The following is an 18,398-nucleotide window of genomic DNA, read 5'->3' as shown; positions in this document are numbered from 1 at the left end:
CTCCGTCTCTCCGAGTCACAAGCCGAGTCCTGGAAACCATTAAAAGGATTTGATCTTCAGATCTTAGGACTCAACGTGGACGATAAAAATGTAAAAGTTCTGAAAGATATTGAGGTTCCAGTCCATGCAGACATTTAAAACCCAGAAGAACGTTTTTATAAACTCTAAAGTGAAGCGAGTCTGTGATGTGCTCCCACTGTCTGCTCCCTGTTACCAGGCGGGAAGCTGAATTTTTGGTCAATGCTAACGTAAAGAGCATCAGTAGATCAACAATGATCGAAGAGGGAATTTAAAAATCAAAGAAGGTGATTTCCTGGACTATTATTCTGCATTCTGTCTCAAACTACATTCATACAGCTCTCTGTAAAGTGCCTTTAAGTGACCACAACCATTGAGAAACACATTTCTTGATTCTACATTCAAAACTCTCACGTTCACGCGTAGCTTCACATATTTTTAAGACCATTTTCGAGCTCTGTTAAAAGTCAAAACATGGAACTTTATCCAATCACAGCCCTTCTAGTTCTGATTCATGGAAGTTCCAACCGTTTGAAGTTGATCGTGGAGGAGAAATGAATCATTTCAGTTTACGTCTAGAATTCTGTGCAGTAAATCTTTTCTTATCAGATTAGATCTGTGAAAGAAAAAACTTGCAGCATGGTTTACATCAAACCTCCTCCAACTGGCAGACATGCGCTAGTAAGCAATAGAAGAAGAAGCCCCTCCCTGCTTGTCTAGTGTGAACACCGTGGGCTAAAGAGCCCGTGTTTAGCGTGTTCTTGAACATGCATCACATGGATGTAGCTTCTGCTGCAGTTCCATTTTGATATTTGACCTGTGATATATTTAATGATTTCTGGACCATTGTTGTGTCTTCTATTAGAAGTTACAAACCAAACAAAAGAAGGAACCTCGTTAAGTAAATCATAATGGTGGTTTGGATTCAATTAATTTGTTTTAAAAACAATTATCCTGTTTTTGACAAACTTAAAATGTCTATTTATCATGCTTTGTATTTATATTTACCACTATGTCTATTTATGATTGAGAGTAATTATAATTTAATGTGTATTTATCTTTTTTTACTTTTATTTCCCAATTAAATTGAGACTAATTATACTAAAAATGATTTCTCCATGCATAGATCTATATCTCTTTGTTTGTCTTCTTTGGTATTCTTGTTTTGATTGATATAAATAAATCAATTCCAAGTGATAATGAAGATGACAGATCTCTCTCATCTTTTTCGGTGGAACAACCTGCCGAATGATGATTAACAAATAACTTATTTTATTTTTTATTAAGTCTGATTGAATCCTCTCTGGCTCTCCTTTATTTTAGTCAAAGTTTGGTCAATAAAAACAATCTGTGTAAATTTAGGAAAGCTTATAGTTTACACAAGGTTTCTGTTCATCTGCATAAACAAAGTAATCCTTAAAAAAACAAAAATAAAGTCTGGGAATATTGATTTAATCTTAAGGGAAGCAGAAAAGTGAAGCGTGTTTCCAAACACAGGTTCTCTTTTCTTTATGTTTCAGTCAGAGTTTGGTTTGGAAGAGATTTTTGGTTCTTCAGAGAAACTAAAGTTTGAGGATGTTTGCAGATCTAGAAAAAAGGTGACGCATGGATGTGAATTCTCCTTTTTATTAGCAGGTTTTCAATGAAAAAAGTTCTCTTTACTGTCTTAGATTTTAAGATAGTCTGTCCTCACTTTAACCCTTTCATGGCGTATCGCATGAAGTCAGACATGAAGGAGTTAAATTTAAAGCACATAAAGTCCCAAAAATGTGTTTTTATTTTCTGTTTACAGAAGATTATTATGAGAATAATAGGAATAGCTGGTATTGACTGAAAAGAAGAAAACTTTTATTTCGTTAGATGAACAGAATTAAAGGATTAATGCTTTTGTTTGCACTTATTTGCATAAATTATTTAAAAGTATGACAGATTTTGCATGATTTTATTATATTAAGCCTCTGTAATTAATAGTTTCTTATGTTTAATTTGCAAAAGTACTTCACAATGTGCTAAAATATAAAGAGACTTTGTAGAAATGTGAAAAGTTTTTGTTGTTAAGCTCCTCAATCAATTAGTTATATAAGCTAGAGTTGCTATGCTAGCTTGTTACGTACTTAAATTGGACGCCATGGTGGAATGGTAGAGACGCCTGCTTACTGCTGACAACCATAGTTTTCTGAAGTTTTTACCTCTTTTGTGTCATCACTATAAAAAGACAGTTTTTCATATATTACGAACATATTTCATGTTGCTGTTTTGCAGTTCGGTAAGGATTTTGAAAGTTTTACCGAGCCGATCTAACAGGTAAAACAGTCTGTTGTGGTCATTAACTTTATTTGGTTTCAAGATTAATTACAAGAAAATTCATTGAAGTTGAAAGTTTAATGAAGAAAACTGCACTTCTGCTGTTCAGCCTGAGTAAAAACCAAATATATTTTATTCATCATATATGCAGACGACACTCTGTTCTATATAAATATCAGGTGTGAAAAGAAGCCGAGAAAAACTTTGAGATGCGGTTAAATCTATGTTACCAAGTTATTGTTTCTGGAAAAGGAAGTGAAGAGCTGATTTTTGGAAAAATACAAAACAAAGTATGTAAAAACTCAAAGCTTTCAGAGTTTCAGAGCTCACATCAAAACCACGACTTGATCAGCTTTTTATCTCCTCAAACGCTGAGAGTTCAGACCTAGAGAACGTCTCCTGCAGGCTGGATGACTGTAGCCGTCCTGCGTCTGTCTTCATGCAGCACCAACAGAACGCCTCATCCAGAACCAAAAGATCCAACCGCATCCCCCAAATAAAGAACACAAAGAGTTTAGTTTCTAAATCCCTCAAAACCTGTCAGATCTATCGGTGGCTCACAAACCCAGTTGGATCTGCAGGAAGGTTTGGGCTGGTAGAACCGAGTCAGAACCGTATGCACTCATAGGCCGTATTACATGGAAGAAAACGATGAAGAAATGAACAAAAACATGTAAATTAAATGTTATTTTTGTAGAATAGAGAAACATTTGTTCGTCGTGTTTTGCAGCATCTTCAACAGTTGTATTGATAATTGAACAGTTCCAGCTCTGAATTTGTTTTATGTTCTGGATTTAATCAGAAATGTGTTTATTTCTCAATTTTTCAACAACTTAAACTGTTAAGCCCATCATAAAAACATAAAATTTTCAATTTTTGATGTTTTTTCATGTTCTAAAACAGACAAAGAAACAGAGAACTATCTTGTGTGGACTGATCCATCAGAACCATCCGTCTGGTGCTGTCTGACCCGGCAGTTAGTGCTCTGTAACCTCGGAGGAAATACCGGCCCGTCTGTCTTCTCCGCTGTGAGTTCTGCCAAGTGTTGAAACACACAGCAGACAGCTGACACGCTGCACGGCATTCGAACACTAATGTCCTCGTTTTTTTCCCTCTTTTAATTTCACTTTTTGTCCCTCAATACATAAATATTATTTTTAGCTGTTTGTCTTTTTCCCTTTTTATTCCTGTTACTTTCTTTGGGTCTATTCAGACTGGACACTTAAGGTGAACCAGAGTCTATAACTGTATATATTGGATGAAACTCACACCAAAAATCCAGTGATGCTGATTTGACCACAGAAATGTGAACGGCGGCTCATTTGACTGCAGTCAATGTGAAGATACCATCTTCTCTTCTCCAGAACCTGAACTAGACACTAGGAACAGATGAGGGTTTAGTGCATGTGCAGCAGAGCTGTTGATGGAAAGAAGATCATTCATTCAAACAGAGTCTGTGACAGTTTAGAATGAGAGATACTAGAAAAGGCAAAACATTCTTATCACATTTGTTCTCTTTCATAAGAAAAATTCCACACATACGTGTTAAAGACTCTAAAAAACAGGATTTTCATTGGAGGGAGACTTCATAACAATTTGAGTAAAGTTTCTTAGTCCTCATCTGAGAGGATTATGATGTTTGTCGACTGATTTTCAGAACAAAATCAAAGCAGTTGTACAGAGTTGTGTAAATTCCAACAATCTTGAATGCCGCCTGGATTAGATTATCATTTTAATATGAAAACACGTTTTGATTTGTTTTTTTCCCCAAATGCTCAGCAGCACTGTCCTTTCTGTCACCTTTTGCTCTGCCGCTGGCTGCTCTGCGTTCCCATCATACCTTCGTCGCATTTCTCCAATCAGAAAGACGGCTGGTTTGCAAAAGAATGAGGATTTTTGAAGGGAAATCTTTCTTGGATGGTTGTAAAAGGCGTTCATTGATTTTTGAAGGACGCTTTTATGCCATTTTGTTCTGTTTTAGAAAAAGAACTTGGTGATCCATTCTTCATTTGTTCTGTTCTGAGTGTCCGTCAACAGTTCTACTATGTACGAGTATTTTAGACTGTCTCCATGTCTGTGATCATTGGCTTTGTCAGGAACTGGTGGAGGAGGACCCACATGCAGGAGACTGAACTCTGCTGATAGAAACTTAAAACATTTAATAAATGAGCTGAAACACGACACAAAAACCATGGAGAACCAAAACAGTGGCAGAACAGAACAGATGACCTGACACTGAGGAACTGAAAACCAGATACTTAACCATATTTTACAGAGTATAAGTCGCACTTTTGGTAGAAAAGTCTGACGTTTCAGAACAAATCCACCAAGGCCAGCTTAGCTTAAAAAATAAATAAATAAATGCAAGAATACTAATCTTTTAAACAGTGTGAGAAAAATAACAAAACAATCAGATTCTCTTCCATGTTTGTTTTGGACAACACTTCTGCCATTGTCTGTAGCAAATACTTATTACTTAGAAGCAGCGCCCTCTAGTGGCACATAAGTCGTTCCTGAGTATAAGCCGTAGTGCAGCTAAACTTTGAAAAAAAACTGTGACTTATACTCCGAAAAATGTGATATATACACTGAGGTTTAACTAAATGAAGACAGCTGTAGATGATTCAACATGAACATGGCGAGACAGAGAAAACAGAACATGACAAAATCATGACAAAACCCAAGAATAGAATCATGACAGTACCCCTCCCCAAAAGGGCAGATGCCAGATGCCCAAAAATACCCATGAAGAGAGGACACCTATGGGCAAAGCAAAAGTCAAGAAAACAGAATATGACAAAACCTAAGCACAGAATCATGACAGTACCCCTCCCCAAAAGGGCCGATGCCAGATGCCTAAAACACCCATGAAGAGAGGACACTTAAGAACAAAACAGAAGTCCAGAAAACAGAACGTGACAAACCCTAAGCACAGAATCCTGACAGTACCCCTCCCCAAAAGGGCCAATCCCAGATGCCCAAAAACACCAATGAGGAGAGGGACCCTTATGAGCAAAACGAAGTCTAGAAAACAGAGGATGTAGCTGTACCAGAACCCCTCCTCAGGAAAAGACGTGAAGAGGAGCGGCCCCGGCGACCCTCTACAGCACAGGTGTCGAACTCCAGGCCTCAAGGGCCGGTGTCCTACATGTTTTCCAACCAACCTGCCTTTGAAGCTCCTTATTGGCCAAACACACCTGATCCAGGTAATCAGCAGCAGATGAGGCAGGATTTCTGGAAAACCAGTAGGACGTCGGCCCTCGAGGACTTGAGTTTGACACCCCTGCTCTACAGGAACATGAGCCTTGAAGGACGGCCCCATCAGTCCCCCTCAGGAACAGAGTGCTTCAGTGTGGAAAGGCATGACGTGAAGATGGCTGCAGGAAAACCCAGGTGACATGACGTGGCAAAGTTCTCCTGCTGGTTCCAAGGTGGTCAGGTCTTCTGTTCTGCCTCTGTTTGGTTCTCCATGGTTTTTTGTCACGGTTCAGTTAGATCAATATTTTAAGTTTCATCTGGGGGACGAGGAATCCTTTGTGATGACGATGAAGGTATCTCTCCTGTTTGATCCTACTATTAGATCCTTCCCTTATAGTTTCATTAAACTGTAGGAAAAAGACCTTTTCATCAAAGATTGTGCTTTTAGACTGGAGCTTCCTCAGATCCAATCTGCTGTTCCAAGATAGAAAAAAAGGAAGCCACAACCTGAGGAGAGGATGTGAAAGAGGAGTGGAGGGAGAGTAATGAGTGGAAGGTGGAGGGGCTGATTTCAGCAACATAGGGGAGGATTAATGAGAGCGGAGCAGGACCCTGAGTTAAAAAGATGAGGAGGGCCGGGCGGTGATGGAGAGGTGAGGAGAGGCAGAACAAAGAGAGATGTCACTCGTCTTTCATGTGGAGAGCGCAGGAGGAAAGGCAGAGCTGGGAGCACAAAGGGCTAGTCAAGTAGTGTCTGTGCTGTGTGCTAATGCACGTGTGTGTTTTCTCTTGTTTGTCTGCTCGACTGAAGCATGTGTGCAGCTTTCCATGTGAAAGAGATTCTTAGATTGCACATGTCTGTGTCAGCATGAAAACATTTTTTTATCTGGTCACAAGAGAAATGGAGGAATAAAAGAAAGGTGAGGCTGACAGGAGCGAGAAGGTGGAGAGTATTGATACTGCTCTTTCTGGGGGGGGGGGTACTAAATGACTGGAACCACACAGAGGATGGAAATGACGGGAATGAAAAAGATGAAGATGGTGAAGACAAAGGCGCCTGACAGCAGGAGGACTCGGAACACAAACAACTAGATTAAGGTCATGGTTTAAAGAAAGCAGCATTTATTGTCGTCTCCACCGCAGCTCCTTCCTCGCCGATAACCGTGTCACTCCGTTTCCGTCAAGCCTCGTGGAAATGAGTCGGTCCTCCTTGGTAGACTGACCCAGTTTGTTCATTTTACTAAAAAAGTACATGAGATTGCACAAGGAAAGCGTTAATAGTCCTCTATCTCAAAGACAACGACTCACAGTATTTTTCACACTACCAGCCGTATAATATCCTTTTATTTTATGAGGATTTTATTTGTGTGATTTTGACACTTGTGATCCACTTTTGCTTATTTTACTGGAAAAATCATTATTATTATTATTTCTTCATCAACCTTGTTACGTTTCAGTTGTATAATATTAAATATGTGTGTTGTTGTGTATCCCTCTGTTTTGTTTTTAATTTGTTAAGAAGATAACAATACCTTTACATCTCACGTATAAAGACTTTAAAAGACATAAATAGTCTTCACTTTAGAATACATCACAAAAACAGGTAATTACCAAGTACTAAATGTTTTATAACTACATGAATTCATCTTAAGTCACAATAGAAATATGGGTTTATAAATGTGTAAATGAGCTTACAACTTAAAGAAACACATCTAAATAACTGGTTTATTTAATACTGAATTTTCAATCTGTAATTGTTAATGAATAAAGTCTTAACACACCATTAATAAACACATTATAGTTATCCTTTTAAATCATGAATAAAGGGTTAATAACAGCACATATAAGCTACTGCTTAATAAAGTAGGAGTGAGGCTTTATAAATGATTAATTAGGGGTTAACTCATGCACAAATAATGCTTAACTAATGCTTCATAATGTGTAGTTATTGTAAAGTTTTACCAAATCATGCAATGTGCAACGCTTCTGAACTTCTGAAAAATTATTATTCTATATTATATTGTTTATTCTGCAGAGCTCCATGTCTGGGTTCATGAGATCATTCAGAGACTCTCCCAGCGAGCTTCACCATCTACTGCAGGAGCTGCATCTGACTGATGGCGCTTTCAGCGGTACTTCTGTCTCTAATGTGAGGAATTGAACAATAAAGAATAAAATCAAAACAAAAATAATGACGTTGTTGCTTCTTCTGCGTTGCTATCGGTAGAAAATACTGATGCACACATCTACAGCACCTTTTGAAGTCCTGACTGACTGATTGACTGATTGATTGATTTATTGATTAGGTTTATTTTAGCCCTGAATTGTAGACACTACTAGTAAAAATCGTCCATATGTATCAAACTCATTACAGAAATGATTCAATTCTTTGATTAAATAAAAACACACAAGAACACTCTTAAGTCACATTTCATTAATAGTGTGAATTCTTAGTAATCATTCAACAAAAGTGATTCTCCTGCTCCTTTCCGAACGTTTTAGTCGTTAAAAACTCAATCACACTTTCAGTGATTTCATTAATCTTGGCATCAAAACATTCAGCTCGTTCAGGACATTACTACTTTTACTTTTGGCATTTATAAACTGTATTGTTTTTAAAATATTGTGCAAAATATCCCCCATAGAGAATGATGAGTAAGTCTTCACATTTCAATGTTTTGTTTTTTTTTTTTGTGGATTATCTACAAACCTTTAAATGTATTCATGGGTTATGTTTTAATCATTTGTAGTAATTATGTAAAACAAATTGGAGTTTAGCTAATATTTTAGCAATATGATAACTTTTTTGGCTAATTTGTTATCCACTGATGTTTTACTAGGATGATTTAGAGTTTAGCTTCTATTCTAGCAACAGGCTAACACTTTTGACTAATTTAGTTTACTGAGAAATTTTATATTATTTTAGAGTTTAGCTAGTATTTAAGCAACAAGCTAGCTTTTTTTTTTTACTAATTTGTTATATACTGAGTTTTTTTTGGGCTAATTTAGCACATATTTAAGCAACATGCCAAATATATTTGCTAAATTATCATGTATTAGGGATTTTTAAGTAATTTTACTACAAATTTTTCAGAAATTTAGGCCAACTTCAGCGGTGTATCATAGTTCTTTGACGACATTTCGAGTCTTTTAGCAAATTTAATATTTTCCAGATAGTTTTTGCATTTTCAGGAAATCCTTTCAGCAATTAAAGTCAATTGCGTCACAATTTTCAGCATCATAAACGACTACTTTCAGCATTCACACCAGCTTATCACAGGTAGTTGAGAATTATTAACTAAAATCAAGTAGAGCTTGATTTATTGTTTTAAAAACGTGTTTGAAGAAGTAAACTTACATAATCTTCCCCCTACTGAGCCGTTTCATTTGATGCTTTTGCATCGTTTTCATAATCCGGTTCTGATCAGATCAAGCGCTTGTGGGTTGTTGATTATCCTCAGAAAACATTCTTTCAGGATTTCAGGAATCAGTGACATGAATCACACAATTACACAGCTGGATTTACCGCAAACCAAAAACCCACAGAACCCAGACGGGTCAACGTTCAGTCCAGGTGCATGTTACTGAGACTTAAGTCGCCAGTCAGCTGTGGGAGGAAACCCAAACAGAACTGAGGAAACATACAAGAATGTTTTATCATAATTCCAACTCGTCATCTTTGCTCGAATCTGCATTTCACGGGTATCAAATAATAGTTTTTTCATTAGCTGCAAACCTTTTTAGATTCTGATTAATCACATGTTGTGTTTACTGATAATCAGCAGAAAAAACGTGAACGTTTGTAAAAACCATAAAGCAGAGTAAAAGTGATAGAAATCGTTCTAGAAGAATGGATGGAATACCTGGACTGGTTGGGAGAGACGACCTGACAGCTACTGCGAGATGGAGATGGAGGTGTGTGGTGGTGTGGGGGGGGTGAACGAGGAGATGGAGGTGTGTGGTGGTGGGGGTCGGGGGGGGGGTGAACGAGGCACAGAATAAATGGAGAGAGGACGGCGCTCCGGTGAAAATGAGTGAGAAGACGGCGAGGAGGGAGAGCCACGTCTCCCTCGCATCCGTCAGCGCGTCGCCCATCCCGAGGCAGAGGACGCCTTTGTCACCGTGACGAATGTCTGCTCGCCGCTCGCCTCCTGGAACATTACTGATGCACCCTGGGAGCGGAAGAGACCCCCACACATTTAGGAAGCACATGGACGCACAAAGCCTGCAGCGGGCAGACGCTGTGATGTGTGCTGACACGTTCAGGTGCACAAACACAGATATGTTCCAGCAGTGTGACAGACTGGAAGGTATAGAGTCACTTCCTGCCTCATGTGTGGAAACAGAGCAAACATTTGAATCCGTCTGCTGATTGGTCCTCTGCTCTTGATTGGTCTGTTCATGCAGTAAAGTGATGTCATCACGTTCCTAAAGCCATTCCAGACGCTTCAAACCTCTGACCCCAAAGTTCACGAACAATGTTTTGTCCTTTCCATATGTTTTTATTTAAAAGGGGGTAATTTAAACTTCATTGTCACATCCAGAAGGGGTTTGTACAAATATACACCTCCTTTTTCCAACGATTCTTAGCCCCCATAGTAAAAAATTGAAAAAAATTGGTTCTTTTAAAAGTAAAAATGATATATTTTGTCGACTACAACTCACTGCTGTTGAATTTTTAAATAGTAAAATGTATATTTATATTTTATTATATATATTTTATTTATATTCTATTGGTGTTTGCATTTTTTTTTTTTTTACTAACAATTGAGTCATTTGAATCGTTAGCATTGGCTTGAATACATTGAAAAAAGTGAAAGATTGGATCAATTAATATTTAAAATGTTCAGTTTTCATCAAATCAAATTTTTGGATTGATATTTTGCTGAACTCAAAAATGTAATTTGATTAAAAATCATTTTTTTTAAATGTAACAAATTACAGAGCTTTTATTGTCTCAGTTTTTACGTTTTACTGTAAGATTATCTTTTGATCTCTTTTAAAAGCGTTCCTGATGATGTTTTAATTATGATTTAAGGCAACAATAATGCTCAGAACCACAGAGGATTTGAAACCGTGTTTATTTTTACATCAGTGATTCACTTTTGTCCAGAAAGAGTTTCCAAAAACACAGATTTCCTTCATTTAGCGCCAGTCAAGATACAGTTTCCCACAATGCATTGTTTTGTAGTCATCAAGGGAATCAGTGAGTGATTTTATTCTGAAATCTGGACTGGACATAAAGCACCTTCGTAAAGTTTGTGTTGTGTTCCAGAGGAAGACATTCTGACTGATCCATGAATATTTATTGACTTATTTTTTGGAATAACCCACCCCCTGATCCTGTCCCGTAACTGAGAGCTCTCTGCTAGCTTACAGCCCCTCACCTAACATTATTGATGAAACAAAAATGGCGAGCATTATTGGAGCTGTCGTGCAGTTTAGATCCAGATTCCAGCTCAGACGAGGAAAACAAAAACATTCATGGATCTGAAACTGGACGCATCCGAATGGAGCGGACGATCTTTTTCTAACAGCATTTTTTTTTTTAAATTCTAAACGGTTTGAATTAAGACATGATCAGAAATGCAGTTTACTTTTCTTTACATATGTCAGAGAATCCCTCTAGAACACCGTGTCATCGTAGGGGTCTCACAGGAATGTCTGCTGTGACGACGGCCTTCAACGCGTTTGCTTCTGTGTTTGTGGCCACAGCTCAGACTAATCTGCTTGGATTGTGGTCAGGGGCTTTAGGTCTAAATCAAAGACAAGGGCTGCTAAGGAGATTAGCATTAGTGCTGCTTGTCAGTTACATCAGAACTGAGGAGTATACATTTCCTGATGGCAGAGGGAAATTCAAACGCAGATAAATGAGGTTTGTGCTGCTTTCTGTGACCCACTTCTGCAGCTGTTCCAGCTCGTCTTTGTCGAGTGACAGATTATTGCATTTCGGAAAAAGGAGTTCTGCTTGGATTTCATTTGTCGCTCTTGAGAATGTAGCAACACAATGCAGATGTTTGTGTGGTCACAACGTTAGAAATACGCTAAAAATATCCCAAACTTCATTTCTATGATGCAGGTGTGCCAAAAGTTTGTTCAGTCATGTGTTTCACACACATTCGTCAGTGGCGTCCCTACATCCACGCACAGAAAAACACCAAAAGTACCGTTTCTATGTCACACACACACAGTCACCGGGCGATAAAGACCTCATTACTGTCACACACTCTCTCTTCCCTCTCCTCATTCTTCTCTTCCATTACAACAATGATGAACAGCAGCATATGTGGCGATGCAGAGCAACAGATGTTCGGCGGGGATATTGTGTAAGAGGGAATGTTAATGTGTGCCGTGAACAAAATGCCAACCGTGCTCTGTCATTTGTTTTTGTCTCTGCAGTACTACGAGATGTCCTACGGGCTCAACATCGAGATGCACAAGCAGGTAAGAACGGAAGGATCTACTTGATATTAAAGTCTCTTCTTTGGATCTACTGTCAAAGTGGGGTTTTTAATTATGATTATACATCTTTAGATCTACTTTAGATCTATTGTCAAAGTGGCTTTTTAATTATGATTATAGTATTATGGCCACTTCATAAAGACATTTTTATTTTAAATCTCCTAAATTTACGAGAAAAAGTCGTTTATCTATGACTTTAAAAGTCATAGGCTAAACGTATGAGTTTTAATCTCGTAAATTTACAAAAATAAGTCACACATTTACAAGATTTAAAGTCTTAAATTAATGAGAAAAGTACCAAAGTTGTCTATTAATCAGAGCCGTGGAGTCTCTTGTAAAGATTTATTTCCAGATTGTTAAAAACAGAAATTCTGAAACTTTTGGCGATTCAAAATCAAATTATTTTGTGGAGTTTCATATGTAAAACAAAGAGCTCAGAGACAACATTCACACGACCATCACTTTATTTTGCTCTTTTATTCAAATACCCAGAAGCCCTTTCACCTCCTTACGTCATGTCCAAACATCTGAAACGTTTCAAATATTCCGTTTACCTGTTGAAATCCAAGACGCTTTTCACAGTTTAGTCCGCTTCAGCTCACGGCGTTCATTCGTTCGTTCGTGGGACCGCAGCCTCCATTCCACTTTAAAACATTTACGAGAAAAAACTCATAAATTTACCAGATTTTAAGTCATAATTTTACGAGTAAAACTTGTAATATTACTTGTTTTATGGTCCTAATACTCTGTCGTATTATTATGCAGTTTTTGAGCCAAAATTAACATTTTCTAGGACATAGTTTCTGCAGAGCAGTAGGAGTTCCTTGACCGTTCTGTCACAAATACGACCAGTTTTTTTATCTGCTCCTGATTCACATCAAATTCAATAAATAAATACTCAGAAATGCACTTTATGTTTAGGTTTCTTTTAGGGATGTCCCGATCCGATCACGTGATCGGAAATCGGGGCCGATCACGTGTTTGGGACTCGATCGGAATCGGACTCCTTTGTCCGATCAGGATCGGATATTTCATTTATTCTCATTATGATCAGAGCTTTATATTTCATCTTATCATTACGGATAAATACTCCACTCCAAGTCTGCATGTCAGGAAAAGATCACAAAATGCCATCACCAGAAAACGCAGCAGAAAACGGCAGCAGCTCAATCAGAATGCTAACTTGTAAACAAAGCTAGCTAGAAAGCTAACTTCCGGGACCAATAACTATTTTAAAAACGCTTTAAACTGACAGCAAGTGTCTCTATTGGTTTGTCATAACTCAAACAACAACCTCTAAAGGTATTCCAACAGAAAAAGACAGTATTTTGTTTCTTTTTAATGTGAAACTCTTCATGCTGCAGACAGATGGCTAAACAGCAACTGCTAACTGCTACATGCTAACGCCGTGATATAACTCCTTAGGACCCGAGCTGTCCTTTGATATGCCTGTTTGATTTATCTGACAGAGAAATAACAGTTAAGAAAATTAACTACTGTGGTAATAAAACAGAAAATGTGATGTCTTAAGAACTTAAAAATAGGCAAATAATCTTAAAAATAACTGAATAAAGAAAACGAATACATTAAAACTAATAATGATATCAGCTATTCATGAACACTCATCAAATTTTATGCTGAAACAAAGTCTTATAATTTATTTTTAAGAATTCTAAATGAGGACAGGAATCACATTTGGTCAAAAATGTTCAAAAGCTCTAAAGATGTTAAAGCTAAAGTCACTAAACTTTATCACATGACTAATTATCACTTATATAACAAGAAAGTTGTATTTTTTTCCTAGTTTATATTTGCTGTATTTTTACTTGTTTATTAAAGCTAGGCTACTTTACAAAAGTTTTTTATTTAAGTTTTTAATGATAAAAGAAAGTTAATGAAATAAAAATAAGGGACAACACTAATCTGTTTCTTCAGTTTATTCATGTTTTAAATGTCTTATAAAAGTATCGGATCGGGACTCGGTATCGGCAGATACTCAAAATCAAATGACTCGGAATCGGATCAGGCCCAAAAAAACCTGATCGGGACATCCCTAGTTTCTTAATGTATATGTTCCCTATCTTTAGAAAAAAATACCACAAGAACATCATTTTCATTGGATTGGATCGGTGATTTTCATCCGAGCAAAAGTATTACATTGTTTTTAAGTTGTTGCATTTTTGGAGTGTCATGGGTCCCTGGGTGAAGTCCCACATGTCCCAGGAAAGAGTGGACCAAAGGCCAAGTGTACAGGATCTTTATTTATTTTTTTAGGATTTTTTTTCTTCCCAAATTCCATTTTTTCAGTCATTTTCAAGCATGTTCTTGGCTCTTCCTATGCTTTTTTTTACCCACTTTGTTGCATAAAGCACAGTTTGAAATAAAAGAAAACTACTCTAATTTATCACGTGTTGATATATCTTGATCTTTTTTTATGAGAAATACTCTTTACTGGGTATTTTATATCACGTAAAAATCACCCGGCAAAAGTGATGGTGGAACTTTTATTGTGAAAGAGTTCTCGGGTTAAAGGCTCAAGAAAGAAGCCTTTAACTATATTATTTGGGCATAATTATTTACTTATTCTTCGAAGAGATTTCGATTTGTTTAGTCTCTATTTGTGGTTTAGTCTTTGGCTGTCATACCGTGCAATACCATAAGAAGAAAAGTGGCATTCAGGAGAATCTTGATGGTCGTGTGTGACAGGAAACACAAGAGGAGCTAAATATTATTGTCCAGTATTTCGATTGGACTATTTATGATCATTTATTTCATCCTTCATGTGTTTTATCTTGGATTTATTCATAGTACAGAGGTACGGTTCGGGTCCCCTCCGCGTCCCTTTTTGCCGTTTTGGGTGTCCCTAACTTTTGACGTGTTGGATGTTCCCTTTAAATCAGGAGACCCCGACCCAAAGGAGGCGGTACCGGGTTAGGATACCGGGTTAGGATACCGGGTTAGGATACCAGGTTACACCTCATTTCCGCTGAGCGGTCCAGATTGGACATTTAAGCGTTTCCATTTAAAAAATGGACCCGTTAAGCAGGACCGACTGGTACCATTTCTAGCCCAGTTTGTCGTTGGTCCGTAGAAGAATAGAATTTAGGGCGGAGCTTCTGTGGTCACACGATGTAACCCATTGATTGGTGCAAAGGTTTTACGACAGCAGGAAGCGTCCGGCCAGAGCTTTTCCAGAGTCAAGATCCAAACGGAAAGTTTTGTCCTCTTTTCGTCTGCATTCTTCTTCGCTCCCCCCACAAACACATTCTTTACATACAGTATTCGCCGTTGTTCGTGGGGGTTGGGGACCTAATACACACCAAATCCACGAATACAGAGACCCCTCCCCCGGTCCCATCTTACCCATCCCCCACGGTGGAAGAATGTCCGATACCGATCCAAACTCATCAAAAACACGCTTTGTAAAACAATTATTGAAGAAATTTGCTTCATTATTTTGAGTTTTTTGTTTTTGTTAAGAGTAAACAGTCAACACAAATATTTAAAAGTTTTGCTCTTTTGTTGCAGATTTGATTAAAAAAAAGTTATATTTAGTTGAAAAATAATATCCCATGTTAAATAAAGAAAATGAATGTTTTGTTTGTACGTTTTATCAAGAGGCTCAGCTCATTTGTTATCTACTATTCCAGTAATATGCATATAAGAAAGTGTATTTAATGAAGCTTTTAATGACAAACTGACAAAATAACTTTTATCCACAGTGTGGTTGTTCAAAGCGGCAGCGTGAAACTCATTTTTCTCTTTGTATCAACACAGACGACCAGCTCTGAGCGCTGATGAAAGGACGTTTCCACACATCCTTCCTGAAATGAGATGTTCTTAAGATTTAATGCATGTTTGTTCTTTGAAACCAAAGACTGCTGGTCAAAAATAGCTGCCTGCGTCATGGAGACAGACAGACGTGGAGGCAGAGCGTGGTGGGGGGGTGAACCGCGGCACTGGACCTGATCCAGCTGGTGGACCTCTGCACAGACAGACAGAACCATCCAGAACCATCACCCAGTTCAACTGTAACTGGAGTCGGACTGTTGGTCCGGGCAGGCGGGGACATTTTTAAGACTTCCCCATCAGATCATGACAAAAACCTTGGTTGTTGGAAGTCGTCGTCTGCGTGTTAACCTCGTTATAACTTTACCTTTCATGGTGATTAGACACCAAAATACTGATATTTCCGTCCAAACAGTGAATGTTTGCTTCAGCTGCTTCAGTGCTGGCAGCTCTGAACGCTTAAACATGAATCAGCACTTTTTTGGAAAACGTGTTTGTCCTCCTGGTATTAAAAACATGGAGTTACCTTCAGATTAAACCCTGGAGATTTGTCTTAATGAGTTGTTTTTTCTGAATCTTTCACTAGAATTTCTTTGGGGCTTTTTGGTGATCCCAGAACTAAACTTCACAAAAATGTAGCCAAATATCTCCTAAGTCAAGAACCTTTGCCTGCGTGACCCAAATGTCACAAAATGTCATGATTTGGGGACCTTTGGTTGTTGGTAAATGTCTTGTGAAGTATTTGTAAGTTGGACCTTAAGACCTTTTGGTGATGCTGTCGTACGATGTCATTACATCACACTCAAGTTGTTGGTAAGATGTGAGTACTGGTCCCATCTTAAACCTTATAGGCACAGGATGTGCACGTGATACATGAGTCCTGTAGGACGTCCACACAAACTACTGTCTATTTTCCTCATTTCTTCAGTCGGCTGCACGGCGACTCCAGCAAAGAAGACGCAGCAACTAAAGTCAAACGATGTTTTCTCGATTTTTCTTAAGTTCTGCTTCAGTTTCACTCTTTTCTTTACTCACTGCTGATGTTAACATGACTTGATTGATTCCATAGAAATAGTACATTCTTAGCAACTCCATTCTATAAAGCTGTGACGCCCCTTTTTGGGTCTACGTGACTGTGGAGTAAAACACAAAGCGATTTTTGTTTTAAGTCTAATCCCGGACGAGCCCCCAATTTACATTACACCCCCGTCTAGGGGCTTGTAAAAGAATGAAACATAAAGGTAGAAAAAGCAAATGAAATATAACAACTCAAAAACTTTCACAAAGAAACTGTCAACAAAAATACCAACAAACAAGTAAGTAAATCTGAAACCCTTATATCACAGGACAAGTCAACCAAAACTGTCACTAGCACAGTTAAACCCGGACGAGCCCCTGATTTACGTTATACCGCTTTTGGAGCATTACATAAAAGTGATTTTGTTTTACGTATAAATCCCGGACGAGCCCCCAAATTATGTTACGCCTCTTTTTGGGTCTAGGGGATTGAGGAGCTTATGCTCCTCGGTATGAGTTGTTATATTTCATAAAGTGATTTTGTTTTAAGTCTAAATCCCGGACAAGCCCCCAATTTACGTTTCACCCCCGTCTAGGGGCTTGTAAAAGGATGTAGCTTAAAAAGCAAATGAAATATAACAACTCAAAAACTCTTTCAAAGATAAAAACTGTCAACCAAACTACACAAAAACCCCAACAAACAAATAAGTAAATCTGAAATCCATATATAATAAGACAAGTCTACAAAATCTGTCACTAGCACAAACCCAGACGAGCCCCCAACTTACGTTATGCCTCTTTTTGGGTCTAAGGGATAGAGTAGCGTAACATGAAAGTGATTTTGTTTTGACTTTAAATCAATAAAAGAATATCTCCATAAAAAAGATGATTTTTTTATTTTATTTTTTTTAACCAAAGAGCCACATGTGGGTCGAACGGTCCGCACACCAACAGGAGTTTGGTGCTGGAATTGTTGTTTGGTACCAAACGGAACGATAAAGTTTTACTTTAATCTCAGAGGAGAAACTAACTCTGCAGGAAGTGAGCAGATAAAGGAGAACGGAGGAAAGTATCAGTCCGGGCTGCTGGCATGACCTCTGAGGAGGAGGAGGAGGAGGAGGAGGAAGGTGAAGGAACAGTCAGGAGGGGGTTATAGAAAAGTGAAGTAGAAAGAGAATGTTTTAAACCTATGTGGGAGAGGAGGAGGTGCGTTCAAGAGAGAACAAGTGAAGAATGAGATTAAAGGAAAAGCGGAATCGTAAAAAGAAAATGAAAGATATTAAAGAATTATTAAGAGACGGAATAGATCTGTAGGAGAGAGAGAAGTTTAAGATGAAATTAAGGAGAAAGTTGGAAAAGTAGTGATGAAATCCTTTTAGAAAAGGGCAGAAACAACAAGAAGAGAGAGAAACGTCAATAAAATGGGGATTTAAAAAAGCAAGTAAAGGAGGAGAAGAAACACCAGGAAAAACAGGATAATTGCAGGGATTAAAGGGGAGAGGGTAAACAGGAAGAAAAGAAGATAAAACCTCGACGAATGGATGAAAGGATGAAAATGAGTGAAAGGAAAGAAAACAGGAGGGGGGGGGCGTTGAGCTGCGGCAAGAAAA

At 38.0% G+C, this 18,398-nt stretch overlaps 1 protein-coding gene across 6 annotated transcripts in view; it reads left to right on the top strand.

The window, feature by feature from the left end:
* Nucleotides 1-18,398, top strand: part of tle2b (TLE family member 2, transcriptional corepressor b) — a 154,269-nt gene that overhangs the window by 71,435 nt on the left and 64,436 nt on the right. For all 6 annotated transcript variants that reach the window (XM_024278858.2, XM_024278859.2, XM_024278862.2 and 3 more), the window contains one exon: nucleotides 11,920-11,964. In XM_024278858.2, the coding sequence (XP_024134626.1) occupies nucleotides 11,920-11,964 (45 nt within the window). The remainder of the gene's footprint in view (nucleotides 1-11,919; nucleotides 11,965-18,398) is intronic.

Source organism: Oryzias melastigma, linkage group LG4 (assembly GCF_002922805.2).
Source record: "Oryzias melastigma strain HK-1 linkage group LG4, ASM292280v2, whole genome shotgun sequence".
Taxonomy (NCBI): domain Eukaryota; kingdom Metazoa; phylum Chordata; class Actinopteri; order Beloniformes; family Adrianichthyidae; genus Oryzias; species Oryzias melastigma.
The sequence above is the reverse complement of the archived record's forward strand: the minus strand, read 5'-3'. Positions and strand labels throughout refer to the sequence as shown.